This window comes from Asparagus officinalis, chromosome 7 (genome assembly GCF_001876935.1).
Source record: "Asparagus officinalis chromosome 7, Aspof.V1, whole genome shotgun sequence".
Taxonomy (NCBI): Eukaryota; Viridiplantae; Streptophyta; class Magnoliopsida; order Asparagales; family Asparagaceae; genus Asparagus; species Asparagus officinalis.
The window spans coordinates 147,518,871-147,535,374 of record NC_033800.1 but is presented as its reverse complement, the minus strand read 5'-3'; the positions used below and the strand labels follow the sequence as shown (position 1 = coordinate 147,535,374).

At 34.4% G+C, this 16,504-nt stretch overlaps 1 protein-coding gene across 1 annotated transcript; it reads left to right on the top strand.

Annotated features, from left to right (window-relative positions):
* On the top strand, positions 4,299-16,461 carry LOC109848877 (gamma-glutamylcyclotransferase 2-3). Its single transcript, XM_020418595.1, has 8 exons — positions 4,299-4,506; positions 4,604-4,680; positions 5,550-5,603; positions 6,630-6,686; positions 6,767-6,807; positions 7,155-7,226; positions 15,999-16,078; positions 16,146-16,461. Exons 1-8 carry the CDS (start codon positions 4,398-4,400, stop codon positions 16,220-16,222), a joined length of 567 nt encoding a protein of 188 aa, XP_020274184.1. The 5' UTR covers positions 4,299-4,397; the 3' UTR covers positions 16,223-16,461.

Below are 16,504 nucleotides of genomic sequence, written 5' to 3'. Positions count from 1 at the left end.
TTGTCAAATAATTTTGCAGAGTCCAAACTTCATAATTTCATGAGCTATAACCCATGCTTTTTTGTCATGTTTTTCTATTTCAATCCATTAGCAAATAATTTCGCAGTTGTAAAAATTCACGATTTCGTGAGTTAACCCACAATTTTTAATGTATTTAGTTGCTTCGATGCGTTGATAATAATTTTGTGAGGCCCAAAATTTACGATTTCATGTGCTATAATCCATGATTTATAGCCAATTTTAGTCATTTTGACCATTTGGCAAATAATTTTAGAGAGGCCAAAATTTACAATTTCATGAGCTATTATCTACAAGTTTTGGCAATATTTAATCGTTTCAACTCATTGCCAAATAATTATGTTGTTGCTAAAATTCACAATTTCAAGAGTTATAACCTACGATTTTTTGCCACAATTCTTAGTCATTTCAACCCATTGGTAAATAATTTCGCGAAGATTAAAATTCACGATTTTGTGGGCTATAACCTACGATTCTTAGCCCTTTTTAGTTGTTTCGACAGATTGACACATAATTTCACGGAGATAAAAATTTACGATTTTATGAGCTATAACCCACGATTATAGGCTGTTTTTAGTCAATTTGAGGAGGCCAAAATTCACAATTTCATGAGCTATAACTCATGATTTATTTTTTATTTTTAGTCATTTTGACCCATTGACAAATAATTTCTTGGTAGCTAAATTTTTTGATTTCATGAGTTATACCACACGATTTGGCTATTTTTTTATTAATTTGGCCCGTTGGCAGTAAATTTTGTGGAGGCCAAAATTTCTTTTCGTGAGTTATATTTAGCCATTTTTAGTCGTTTAAAATTATTGACAAATAATTTCACGGAAGCAAAAAAATAAAGATTTAGTGAGCTATAGCCCATGATTATTGGCCAATTATAATCAGTTTGAAACATTGTGAACTAATTTCGATGAGTACAAATTCATGATTTTATAAGTTATAACCCACAATTCTTGGTCATTTTTAGTTGTTTCAACCCATCGACATAATTTTGCGGAGGCCAAAATTCAAGATTTTATAAGCTATAACATGCGATTATTGAATATTTTTAGTCATTTCGATCCATTAGTAAGTAATTTTGAGGAGGTCAAAATTCTCATAAGCTATAACCCACGATTATTAGGCATTTCTAATCATTTCGAACCATTAGCAAATAATTTTGCAAAGTCCAAATTTCATGATTTTGTTAGTTGTAACCCATGATTTTTGGCCACTTTTAGTTGTTTCGATCCATTGGCAATTAATTTTACGAAGGCCAAAATTTATGATTTCAAGAGCTGTAACCCACGTTTTTTGTCATTGTTAGTCATTTTGACCCATGGATAATTTTGTGGAAACCAAAATTCATGGTTACGTGAGTTATAATCCATTATTTTTAGCTATTTGTCATCATTTCGAACCATTGGCAAATAATTTTATAGAATCCAAACGTCGTGATTTTGTAAGTTATAACCCATAATTTTTGGCTATTTCTGTTTGCTCTGTTATACAAGAAACGAAAAAACTCATCAACACATTTATTTTGAATGCTCATATACAGTGAACGTCTAGAACAGTATGATGCTCTGGGCTAAATTTGATTGGATGTCAATGGTGTGATTCTTGAAGAACGTAAGAAGAGGGATTACGTATTTGTGGCTTTATTTTCAAGCATAGCATAAATGAAATATTTAATTTTATATTTAATTTTAGGAATTGTTGGGGCCCTCTTCAGAGAAAAAGGGGACCCTCCAAAAAGTGGCGTATGCTGCTTGGATGTGGAGAGCACACGGTATTCTTTAGTAAAAGGCGAAAGTGGCGTATGCTGCTTGGATGTGGAGAGCACACGGTATTCTTTAGTAAAAGGCGAAAGAATAGTTCGCTCTGTGCTCACCACGCAGACACGGTATTCTTTAGTAAAAGGCGAAAGAATAGTTCGCTCTGTGCTCACCACGCAGCTGCGTGCCCTTTTCATCCGAGGCCGAAAGCCTACTAAAAGAGGCAGCGCGTTCCCAAATCTCTATGCCGAGCGATGTGGGACTAAAATGCCTCCCAGTTACATAACTCGTCTGGTGTTGGTAACTCCTGAGTCCCAAAGTCACGCAGTGGCGCTTCACAACAAATGCGACGCTAGTCTCTTCCTCATTCCTACTCCCTCTTCATGCTTAAAGAGTTCTGATCGAAAAATATTCCCACGTGAGAACATTCAAACTTTTTATGGCCAGTAGTTTTAAAACTTGCACTTAAATACCCTAAGGTTTCTAAAACTTGCACTTAAATACCCTAAGGTTTCTAAAACTTACACTTGAATACCTTCAATTATGCAAACTTTAAGGTGTTTTAGTGCAAGTCAAATTTAACTTTAGGATATTTAAGTGCAAGTCTTGCACTTAAATACTATACAATTTTTTAAAACTTGCACTTAAATACCCTAAATATTCTAAAACTTCACTTGAATACCCTCAATTATGCAAACTATAGGGTATTTTAGTGCAAGTCTTAAAAACTTTAGATATTTAAGTGTAAGTATTAAAAACTTTTGGATATGTAAATGCAAGTTTTAAAAACATTAGGGTGTATAACTGCTACCATATAATTGATTAATACTGATTGAGAAAGCTTATGCATTTTTTATGGAAGAAATTTTATGAATTTTAAGTTGTTATTTATTCGTAATTGAGCCCACAATTTTAGTCGAGTGAGATTTTGATTAAATTTCATTTTCTCTTTGCAAAAAAAATATGAGCTAATTTAAGTCCCCCTCCTCCCCCCGCGCCCCCCCCCCCTCCCGCCCTATGGCGGTGAATGGCGAATCTATACTCCTAAGATCAGAATGATGTGAGGGATGAGATAGAATTCTTTTTTAGAATATTGCCGTCAAAAACTATGTTAAAACAAGAAATGAGTAAATATTTTGTATATTTTGTTTCGCACTCTTTTTGCTATTCTTTTCATTTCTTTCTTCTCAACTGATATATGCACGCGCTTCTTTATTTTATCAGTCACTAACACGTCATGTAAATGCGGATCAGTGACATAACAGATGCAAAGAATCCAATCCGAATCCGATGTTGGTGTAGAATTGGATACGACAGTAATTAATGCATAAAGAAGACGATATACCTGGAATTCGTTTTTTAGGAAATATAATAAATAATTCATACCAACTGAATAACACGTACAAATACTACAACAATTTAACTATAGGAACCCATATCAATATATTTATGCACTTTGAGGGGCTAACATCAAAATATGAAGATTTGAGGGACTAATAGCAAAATACTAATGATATAAGGGTTCGCACGCATGTATTTGTGTGTTTGCGTGTACGTGACAATTAAAACAATTTACGAGATGATGAATACAATAACAATTAGGAATTTATCAACCGGATTCACTTTGATATTGTAGACTATTTCTGCTCATTTTATTTTTAAATTTATGTATTCTTATATGCGAACACTTAAGATTTCTTCATAATACTTTCTGTTATTTTTTTTGTTTTGATTAACTTTCTCATTTTTTTATGTTCATAAAACAAATTTAAACAATAAAACAATTATTTTCCACAATTCATACGATGCATCCCAACTAGTAGGGGTGTGCAACGGTCGGTTCGGTTCGGTTTTTAGTAAATTTTGAACAACCGAACCGAACAGCCTATAATTCAAAACCGAACCGAACTGTTGCAAGTCGGTTCGGTGCGGTTCGGTTCGGTTTGTTCGGTTCTAACTTCATCAAACTTCTTATCAAACAACAAACTGTGTTAAAGAAAAAAAAGATATCAACAAAGTAGGAGATTATGAAACATTAAACACTGATATAATGATATTGTTTTCAACCCATAATGATTCAGAAAATGAGTTTAGGGTTTGAGTCTTTGACTCTTTGGGGACGGGTCGGGTAGGGTTTGAGATCAGAATGAGTAGTATTGCACTATATTCGGTCGGTTCGGATCGGTTCGGGTCGAAAAGTTTTCAAACCAACCCGAACCGTCCTACTCATAAAACCGATTTTTTCGGGTCGGTTCGAGTTGGTTCGGTCAGTTTTTTCGGTTTGGACGGAACCATGCTCGGCCCTACCAACTAGTACGAACAAGTACTACAACAACTTGTCCGGCCGTTTCGGGTAACAAAATGAGGCCCAGCAGCCCTATTTTTCACCGTTACAATCCCAAGGAATAGTTACGTATACATGGGCCTCCATCGAAGAGCCCAGCCCAAGGCCCATACAGAAGAGAGCGTAAACTCCAATCCTCTTGGACTGCTGACCACTGCCAACACAAAACAGGGATTTTTATCGTCCCCTTTTTACTCTCTCTCTCTCTCTCTCTGGTTATTAGTATCAGAAGAAGAAGAGGAGAGAGAAAGAGGTGAGAAATAAAAATGGCGATGTGGGTGTTTGGCTATGGTTCTCTAATTTGGAAGGCAGGCTTCAACTACGATGAGAAGCTCTTTGGTTTCATCAAAGGATACCGCAGACTTTTCTACCAAGGTAATAATAATAATAATAAATTCAATTTTTTTTATTACTTTTTTCATGGACGGTAATTAAACCAAATAAATAAATACATAAGATCTGTGATTTTCAGGGAGCACTGATCACAGAGGGACCCCTGCATTCCCTGGGAGAACAGTCACTCTGCTGCCCTGTGATGGAGAAAAATGTGTACGCTTCATTTTTCTTAATTTGTTGGGTTCTTTCAAAATTTTGTCTTTTTCAAGTTTTCTAATTGGGTTTTGATTGATATTTTTTGTGGTCTGGTGATGATTGATTACTCTGCCGTCTTAGTATTTGATTGTGTGAGTTAGTTGCCTGATAAGAAAGAAGCTGGATTGGGTGACATTGGGATTTATTTCATTTTAATTTTCGTACTAATCTTATTAAGCTGGTGGTGGTTTTTGTCTGATATACTTTTATTCTGGAAAGTTAATATGATTCGATGAATTGTGGTTATGGACTTATAAAGATTAAGTATTCATGATGTTAAAAACCTCGCATCCTGTTTGAATGATGTGTAATGCTAACTCTGATGCAAACCCTGTACTAATTTTGTGTTGTAAGAAACTAAAGCCTCGTGAATTGTAATCGAAATTCTAGGCCCCCATGACTTTGTTGCTTAGTGCAAAACTTGTTCAGGATTTGTAGTTTGGTTTCGACTACTCTTGTATGATGCATAACTTTATCCTTTCATACTTTATAGGGAATTGTCTATGCACATCAGACGACTGAGGTATTTGAATAGAAAACATATGTAATTTGAAATTTTGATCAAGGTTTGTGTCAGATCCTTGAGCAGTTACCGATCGGGAGCAATGCTAAGAAAAATGAGCAAACAAATTCCTCCACTTGCACCTTGATGTATCACACCCTCCACTATATAGAGCAAAACCATTTCTTTATGTGGAATGTTCTTGTTGAGTGAGATATTTGAACGTGGCAAAATACAACCTTTCTTATTCCTATGCTTTTTTTTTTATACCTTGGTATCTGTTTTAAATGATAACAAACCCCATTTCACTTTTGCATTACTTCAGTGGGGAATGGCCTACAAAATTTCTGGAGAAGAAAATAAGGAGATTGCACTATCAGTAAGTATACTATGGCCTTTTTCCCTTATCTTTGACTTGATATTACACTTCATCTTTTGGAGTCATATGCACGCATATTAGATTAGAACAGTAGGCATCTTGAAACCAGCAGTTATTAGGTTGAATTATACCTTAAATTGATTAGAGAACAACAAGTGCATAGTTCTTGGATCCATTAATTTCTCCAATTTGTTCTCTTTGTTAGCAAACTCACCAAAGTTAACAAACCATTAGAGCCTTTCCATATTAAACTGCTGTGTGTGTTTTTTTGACATAATTAGCCTTCAATAATGAAAGGTTTAATCCAGATTTGACTTATGATAGGGGAGATACTTCCTGATCTTACTAGTCTAAGAATGAATTCATCATGACAGAGATAACTCATCTCTTGGCTTATTGGGATTATCCATCTCCACAATCCTAGCAGCATGTCTCTGAGATGTATATGTCTAATTTCTAGCCACCAATATAAACAAAAAGAAGTGTGCATGCTTTTTACTCCTAGCACAAATTTTCTTCATTATACAACTACCGTTGCTAGCTCTTTTTTACTCATCTCACAGCTCAAAGACAGATAGTGGAATAAAGGAATCCCTCATTTCTATGTGGAAAATTTAGTAGATGCACTAATGTTTAGCTTCTCTATTTGTGTGTCATTTCTTTACACAACTCATAGATACATCTTTGTACAGAAACAGAATTACAGACCTCATAATATCTCTATGAAAGTAAAATTTCATGTCAAGAAATATAACGCTTTAACAAACAAATTCTATGTCTTTACAAATCAATCTCATATTAGCTCAGCAAAATTCTCTCCTCTCTCTATAAACTCCTCATCTAAAAGATTTAGTTGTGAGATTCATACATAGACATAACACTTAGATACCTTCACCATGAGTTATTTTCTTGAGATATGCATAACACTATGTCTTGAATTATGTACTTAACATATAGAACAATATTTAGCTTGCATTTTTAAGAAAAATTCCATATTGACAAGTAGCAAATTAATTGGTGCTGCAGTATCTTGAAGTAAGGGAAAAGCAGTATGACACAAAGGCTTATGTTGATTTCTATACTGTAAGTTTAGCAAATATTTGTTCTTACAATCTTTTTATTTGATAATAAATAACCAAATGTAGATATGTAACTTATTTCAGGAACCCAATTCCACAATTGCTACTATACAAGGAGTTATGGTGTAAGTTGCAGAACTGAATCTATGATTTTTTTATAGAGTTAATTGCGGATAGACCCCCCATAGTATCATTGTTTTCAACTTACTATCCATCAGGTTTTATTTTTGCAGATAGATAATCTGAAAACTTTATGACTCTTTTACCCTAATGGAAAGAGAAAATTATTTTTTAAAAAACAGACCCCAAGTGTAAAAGAGTACAAAAAATCATTTGGGGATCTATCTGCAAAAGTAAGACTAGAGGGATTGTAAGTTCAAAATAGAGATGCTACCGGAGTTTATCTGCAACTAACGCCTTGCCTATATTAGGCTGCACTTGGGGGAAATACTGAAATTTTGAACCCATTTAGATATGTAGCTTCACCTGACCCAAGGATTAATCCAAACTATTTGGGACCGGCATCACTTGAAGAAATGGCCAAGTAAGTTAACTCTTTTCCATCAAATGCAAGTTCTTAGTCATTGGGTCGAAATGGATGAAAATGGACAAAACTCATGGGTCCCATGAAAATCACAAGTTTTGAATCACGCATAATTAGTTGTCATTGAGTTGGAATAGATGAAAATTGACAAACATTGTAGGTTAAGCCCGTGAAATCATGAATTTTAAAGACAAATCTAATTTTCTTTCAATCAAAATTAACAAAAATCATGGGTTGAAACCTACGAAAGTCACAATTTTTGAAGTTACGCATCTAATTACCATTTGGTTGAAAATGGAAAAAGATTGTGCATTAAAGCCCATGAAAAGTGCGAAGTTTGAAATATGCTAAATAATTGCCTTTAGATCGAAACAAAAGAAAATAGATAGAAATTGTGGATAGTCCACGAAGATTGTAATTTTTGAAGAAAGAAAAAAATTACTATTGGAGCGAAACAAACAAAAATTGACAAAAATCATGGGTCATAATCCATAAAACTTGCAAATTTTAAAGTATGCATAATTAATATCCACCAGGTCGAAACAAAGAAAAATGGTCAAAAATCATGAGTTATAACTCATAAAAATTGTAAATTTTAAAGTACACCAATAAATTGCCATAGGTTGAGACACATGAAAATTGATAAAAATGTGGCTTATAGTTATAGCCCATGAAATATACAAACTTCAAAAACAAAAAAACTTTATTACATTGTAAGAACGGACGAAAATGGACAAACATTATGGGTTATAGCCTATAAAAATCACGAGTTTTAAAGATAAAAAATTTAATTGTCATTCTGTAGAAATGAACCAAAATTGACAAAAATCATTGGTTATAATGCATGAAAAGCACAAATTTTGAAATATGTATAACTAACTGCCATTGGGTCGAAACAAACAAAAATGGATAAAAATCATGGGTGCCCACGAAAAATGCGAATTTGAAAGTACGCCAAATAATTACTTTTAGGTCGAAGCAAAAGAAAATGGAATCGTGGGTTATAGCCAAAGAAAATCATGAATTTTGAAGAAGCAAAACTTAATTGCTATTGGAGCGAAATAAACAAAAATTGATAAAAATTATGGGTTATAATCTATTAAAATTAATAATTTTGAAGTATGTAGTATATATTGTCATTCGGTGGAAGCAAAGAAAATGGACAAAATTCGTGAATTATAACCCATAAAAATTACGAATTTTAATGTATGCCAATATATTGGAATATTATCGGAACGGATGAAAATGGATAAAATCGTGGTTTATAGTTCATGGAACTCATGAATTTTAAAGAGAAAATTTAATTGTTATCGAATCGAGGGAAACAAAAATTGATAAAATTGTGGGTTATAGGCCCATGAAAAGTGCGGATTTGAAGTACCCAAACAATTACTATGTGATCGTGTTAAACAAGAATATTGTAGATCCTCATTCATTTGTTATAAACTACAACTAACCCCCTTTATATGTGGATGCAATAGCAAGTTTTTGTGGAGTGCATATTCTATTAGAACACCCATGAAAATCACATCTTTTTTAAGTGCCCATAACAAATTGTCATTGCCTCAAAACAGACGAAAATGTACTAAAATTGTGTTATAGCTCATGAGAACTACGAATCTTAAATTTCGCTAAATAAATTACCCTTAGGTCGAAACAAAAGAAAATGGACAGAAATAGTAGGTAGTCCACAAATATTGCGAATTCAAAGAAAAAAACTTAATTGCTAGTGTAGCAAAACACACAAAAATTTATAAAAATCCTGATTGAACCATGAAGCAAATTCGAAAATATGCATAATTAATTACTGCTGGGTCGAAATGAAGAAAAAACGGGCCAAAAACATGGGCTATAGCCTATAAAATTTGTGAATTTTAAAATACGTCATAAATTACAATTATGTTGAAACAAACAAAAACCATGGCTTATAGTCCATGAAATTCACGAATTTTAAAGGTAGAAAACTAATTTGTCATTGTGTTGAAAAGGACAAAAATAGACAAACATTATGGGTCAACCCACAAAAATCACGAATTTTAAAGAGAAAATTTAATTGTCATTAGATAGAAATAGTCAAAGATGGATAAAAATCGTTGGTTATAACATAGAAAATTGTAACTTTTGAAGTACGCAAAACTTAGGGTTGGGCATAGTCCAGGTCAAATCATGGGCCGAACCAGCCCAACCCACTTTGCGTTTAAACCTGGCCCGACCTACATCGGGCTGGGCCCAACCTGACTCATATTGGTGGCGATTCATGGGTTGAACTGAGTTTTGTTTTGATCCAGACCCTGGACCAAAGAAGCAGATCCGACCCACTATAGGCCCGGCCCATTAATGGCTTGGCCCAACAATGGGCCAGCCTAACCCAATTCGATTGGTTTAATAATCACTATTATAAATAGCGGTAAATAGCACCGCAATAGCGACACTAATTACGTTAGTGTTCCCATCCCGCTACGCTATCGCCCAACGCGATGTTATATTGTGGAATATGTGTTTTCTGTTCGCAAAAGCGGCCAATAGCTCGTCATAGCGGTGAATAGCGGGCGATTGCAGACAAAATTTGCTTTTTGACCGCTATTTAAAGGCGGTTTGAAATTTATTTTTTTTAAATTAAACCTGACCCACAACCAATACATTCCAACGCTTCCTACGATTTCTGACGTATTCCCGCTGCCTCCCATAGCCTCCGGCACCTCCCTTAACACTTCCTCTCACCTCTTGTCGTGAGTTCCTCCTACTGCAGTCCTCTCACCGCTCAGCTCCTCTACTCGAAGATGAGGACTCTTTGACTCCTCTAGTCGTCTTCGGTATTGTGACTGTTACATATCTATTTCATGTTTAGGATCTCTTTAAATCATCAAGTATGCACTTTTAGATTTTTTAGATTTTTCTTTAATTTTTCTTTTTTTGAATATTTATACATATCTAAATTAGACCGTTGTTTGACTTTGTGTTTTCACTGATATTTGCCGCAATAGCCCCAAGTAGTCTTAACGATGTCTTACCGTTACGTGACGCTATCAGCTATCAATAAACTTACTTTAATTATAAATATTTACTTTTTTCATCAAAAAATAAATGGGCCTTAGGCCCTCAGGCAACGAGGCTGACCTGCTACTAGTAGGTCGGTGACAAAGTCTAACCTACTAGCAACAGGTCATTGTTGCTGGCCCGCTACCAGTAGAACAGATTGCGTCACAGTCTGGCCTGCTACAGTTTGTTGGAATTGTTGCTGGTATGCTACTAGCAGGCCAGATTACCTAATTTGGCCTGTGGCAGTAGGGTCCGCGTGCTGTTGTAGCTTGCAACAATGTTGATGGTCTACTACCAATTAGGAGGGGACCCACTTAATTTCAGTTGTGCTAAAACAAAGAGCTAACGACTCTCTTTTTAGCAATCTAAGCTCTTTTTTATAGCAATCATCTATACTAAAAAGAGAGTGATTGATAAAAAGAGAGATGTCTCTCTTTTTAGCATCAGATGTGTAGACTAGACATTTGTTTGTAAAAAAGAGAGCAAACGACTCTTGTAGTCTCTCTGTTTCTCTGTCAAATTCATTTGCGTCAATTGTTTCTTCTTCAATTTACATCTCTGAAACTTCAGTATCTAAAGATTGAGAAGTCGGAGACGAACATTGAGGAGGTTGAGGTCAAGGTGGAGGATAAGAAAAGATAAAACGTCTCTCCATGACAGAACCGGGTAGTAGCGGCCCACACGATTGTTGTCATTCCATTGAGAAAGTGAAATAGAGTGTCTAGAAGTAGAGTCTAGAGGGGCAGGTATCTGTGGTTATTGCTGGATAGGTAAAGGGAATGGTACCGAGTAGTGGAATCAACAATGTAGCAAGCGGGAGCATACGGGTAGTAAGAATCATGGTATGCATTTGGCCACTATTACTACCACTAGCTTCATGTGAATAGTACTAAGAATGTGAGAAATGTGTACAATCACTTTCACTGGCAACGGATGGGGAAGAGGGAGATTATTGTGAGGAGGATGAGTAGGGATCCATTTTATAATAGAAGATTTTTTTTCTTAAGGTAACTTTGGCATAGAGGGTATAAGAGATTTTTTATAATCAGAATGAGATAGATTGATAGAAGAAGTTGTGAGATAGGAGGGTGAAGTGACTCCTATTTATGGTAAAGAGAAGAGGTTCCCTGGTTTCATTTAAAAAAAATTCAAAACGTATTTGATATAGAAACAGAGAGAGATTAAGAGAGTCGTTTGCTCCATTTTTAGCAATCAAATGCCTAGTTTAGGCATCTAATCCTAAAAGGAGAGAACTCGTTTGATCAATCACTCCCTCTTTTTAACAAAGCTGATTGCTATAAAACCGAGCCTATATTTGCTAAAAAGAAAGAGGGCTCTTTCTTTTTAACAATCAACTGATTGCTAAAAAGAGAAAGTCATTGGCTATCTGTTTTAGCATAGCTCAATTCAAGGGGGCCCCAAGCTAATTGGCAGCAAGCCAAGAACACTACTATAGTCTGCAATAGCATGCAGGTCCTGTTATCAGCTGGGTTGCTGGTCTACTACAAATTGTTGCTAGCCTGCTACCAGATTGGCCCGTAATATAGTTTGCTAGGCGCAATCAGGCTAGCAGACCAACAAAAAATTATTGCTGCCTTGCTGCCAGCAAGCCTGATTACGACCTAATCTTGCTTGTTGGTAGTAGGTCAAACTTTGTCACTAGCCTAGCTGCCTGAGGGCATGAGGCATATTTGCTTTTTACTAAAAAAATAAATATTTATAATTAATCCGACTTTAGGCCGGGCTGGGCCATTGGTGGGTCGGGCTTGCTTCTTTGGTCCTAAGTCTGGATCAAAACCTAGCTCGACCCATGGAACTACCGCCATGTGGGCTGCTTGGTCGAGCCCGGCCTTAGGCCCTGCCCTATGTGGGTCGAGCCGAGTTTAGACCAAATCGGGTTGGGGCGCGTTCAGCTCGCGGTTCGACCGTCTATTCCCATCCCAAGTTATAGCCAGGAAAATCTTGATTTTGAAAAAGAAACTTAATTATTATTTGACCAAAACACACAAAAATTAACAAAAATCATAGATTATAATCCATCACGAATTTTGGAGCACATATAATTAAATGACATTAGGTTGAAATGAAGAAAAATGTACAAAAATTGTGGGTTGTAGCCCATAAAAATTTCAAATTGTAAAGTACACTAATAAATTGGTATTACGTCGAAAATTGATCAGCTCATGAAACTTGCCAGTTTTAAACAAATAAAACTTAGTTGTCATGGATTTGAAACAAAGTAGATAAATATCTTGGTTATAGCCTATGAAAAATCAAGAATTTTAAAGATAGGAAATTTAAATGACATTTAGTTGAAACAAACTAAAATTAACAAAAATTATGGGTCATAACCCATAAAAATCACAAATTTTGAAGTGCACACCCCATGAAAATCAAGTATTTTAAAGATAGAAGTGGTTCATAATCCATGAAAATCGTAAGTTTTAAAGTGCACACCTCGTGGAATGTGCGAATTATGAAGTACGCCAAATAATTACCATTAGGTCGAAATAAAAGAAAATAGACAATAACAGTTAGTTATAGCTCAAGAAAATCACGAATATTGAAGAAATAAAACTTATTTGCTATTGGAGCGAAAGAAACAAAAATTATCAAAAGTCATTGGTTATAACCCACAAAAATCACTAATTTTGAAGTACTTATAATTAATTATCATTGGGTTGAAACAAAATAATGGACAAAAATTATAGGTTATAGCAAGTACGCTAATAAATTGGCATTAGGTTGAAATGGACCAAAATCGACGAAAATTGTGGCTTATAGCCTATGGAAAAGATAGAAAATTTAATTGTCATTGAGTTGAAACAAACAAAAAATGGACAAACACCGTAGGTTATAGTCTATGAAAATGAAGAATTTAAAGATAGAAAATTTAATTGAAATTCGGTTGAAAAGGATGAGAATTAACAAAAATCATCCATGAAAGTCGCAAACTTTGATGTATGCACAATTAACTGACATTGGATCAAAGCAAGCGAATATCGACTAAATTAACCTTAGGTTGAAACAGATAAAAATCGACAGAAATTGTGGCTTATGGACCGTGAAATTCACTAATTTTAAAGATAGAAAATTAATAGTCATTTGTCGAAACAAATGAAAATAGACAAACATTGTGTGTTATAGACCATTGAAGTCAATAATTTCAAAGATAGAAAATTTAATTGGCATTCAGTCCGAACAAATGAAAATTCACAATAAAATGTAGGTCATAATCCATAAAAATCGCAAATTATAAAGTACACACCCCATGAAAATCAAGAATTTTAAAGATAGAAGTGAATACCCACGAAAATCGCAAATTTGAAGTGCATACCCCATGAAAAGTGTGCATTTTGAAGTACACAAAATAGTTACCATTAGATCAAAACAAAAGAAAGTGGGCAAAAACCCATGGGTTATAGCTTTGAAAAATCAGGAATATTGAAGAAAGAAAGCTTAATTGCTATTGGAGTGAAACAAATATAAATTGACAAAAACTATGGGTTATAATCCATGAAAATCATAATATTTGTAGTGCGTTTAATTAATTGTCATTAGGTTGAAACAAAGAAAATGGACAAAAGTTGTGGGTTATATCCCATAAAAAGTGCAAATTATAAAGTACGCTAATAAATTGACATTAGCTCGAAACATACGAAAATCGACAAAATTCATGGCTAAAGTTCGCGAATTTTAAAGTCAAAGCACTTAATTGTCATTTGCTCGAAACTGATAAAAATGGACAATCATGGGTTATAGCCCCATGAAAATCAAGAATTTTAAAGATGGCTTATTTAATTGGCATTTGGTTGAAACAGATGAGAATTGACAAAAATCATCGCTTATAACCCATGGATACCGCAAATTTTGAGAAACGCACAATTAATTGACATTGCACTGAAACGAATGAAGATGGAAATAAATCGTGGGTTATATAAGCTATGAGAGGTGCCAATTTTGAATTAAGGCAAATTATTTCCATTAGGTCGAAATCGTGGGTAATAATGCATGAAAATTGCAAATTTCAAAGGAAGAAAACTTAATTGCTATTGGAGTGAATTGACGAAAATCGAGAAAAATCACGAGATCCTATGAAAATCGTGAATTTTGAAGTACACATAATTAATTGTTATTTGGTGAAAATAGGAGGAAAATGTGTGATATCATGTGATATAGTTCATGAAAAAATTTAAGTTCTGAAGAACGCATAATTAGTTGCCAATAGATCAAAAGGCGCTAAAATGGACACTCATCATGGATAATACCCACGAAAATCATTAATTTTAACTATAGAAAATTTAATTGCAGTGCGATCAAAACGAAGGTAATTGATGAAATTATTATTTATAACCCATAAAAATTGCAAAATTTGAAGTGCACATAATTAATTATCGTTAGGTCCTAGCGTCAAAATTGGACAAAATTATGGATTATAGTTCCTGAAAATTTTGAATTGGAAATAATTTGTAGGTTGTAGCATTTGAAAAATCACAAATTTTGAAGTATGCTTAATTAAACTGATACAGATATATCCTGAGCTACGAATAAAGAATCGCGAATTTTAAACAAAGAAATCTTAGTTACAATTGGGCCAAAACAAACGGAAACGTACAAACATTAGGGATTGTAACACATGAAAATCACGAATTTGAAAGTACACGCAAGTAATTGTTATTGGGTCAAAACAAATGAAAACGGACAAAAACCGTGGGTGCCTATGAAAATTGTGAGTTTCGAGGTATGCCTAATTAATTGCTATTGGGTTGGAAGAGCCAGATTTTGAAAAAAAAAAATCGGTTATAGCTGATGAAAACCACAAATTTTGAAGAAAGAAAATTGCTATCGGATTGAAACAGATGAAAATGGACAAGACTCAGGTTTATAGCAAATTTTGAACTACGCATAGTTCGTTGCCATTGGGTCGAAACAAATAAAAGGGACAAACATTGTGGGTGTAGCTCATGAAAATCATGAATTTTAAAGACTGAAAATTTAATAGTCGGAACAAACAAAAAATTGTCAAAAATCGTGTGTTAGACCATGAAAATGTCAAATTTTAAAGTACACATAACTAGTTGCCGTTGGATCGAAATGGATGGAAAGGGACAAAAATCGTGCGTTAGCTTAAGAAAAGTGCAAATTTTGAAGTACGCAAAATAATTATCATCACATCAATACAAAAAAAATTAGACAGAAATGACAGGTTATATAGCCCAAGAACGCAAATTTTGAAGGAAAAAACTTAATTGTTATTAAAGCAAAATAAACGAAAATGTGGTAACATTAGTTCTTTCACTCAACTTCAAATTGGCAAGATTATGTAGTCTCGAAGAAATGTGCAGCTTAATTATTTGTCTTAAAGTAAACAATAGAAACTAGTCCGTTTAGCCAATCTGATTTTTGTACTATTCACTCTTTCAGTTAATTGCTTCTTGAACATGTAAACCCTTGATTAGTTCAGTCTATGCGACCTGTTTGGTGCCAAGAGACAACCTAGGTTTCAACTTTGAGCTTCATTTTTGGTGTAGAAAGATGAAAAGGAACAATAATATTGGTAAAAATATGATTAATTTTACTCCGCTATTAGCTTCAGGTGGAATGGTTTCCTTCACATAGACGAGAAACATAGCATTATTTATTTTGGTTTTCTTCTCATTTCTTTTCTTTTAGTATAAGAGAGAGTCCGATAGTTATTAGACGTTTACAACAATATTATGCAATTGTTTGTAGACAAATTATCCAAGCTGAAGGACCATCAGGACCCAACAGAGACTACCTTTTCCAGCTCGACGAGGCGTTGAAGCAACATGGTGAGTGTTTTGTTTCTTGGATGTGGATTTATCAAGCCTGCATTCTTATACCATTTTCAATTTGTAGGATGTGAAGATTCGCATGTCATAGATCTCGCTAATGCAGTTAGAAAACTTCTTCCAGAGACGAAGCCAAGTTCTTGAATTGTGTGAACATAGCAATTGAGCGATGACGCTATTTTTATCGAGAAAATAAAAAGAAATTGAGCAGCTGTTGAACAGTTTCAATTTCAATACCCATGATCATTGTGACCTGTATTCAGTATTCTCATCTTCATCTTATGATGTAATATGTATATTGTATCAAGACAAAACAGATGGCCCTCTATGCATTGTAGTCTTATTATGTTGGATTATATTGGATTGGTTGTTATTATTGATCTCACAGTTGCTCATCGATCACTGGAAATACATACGAGGGCGATG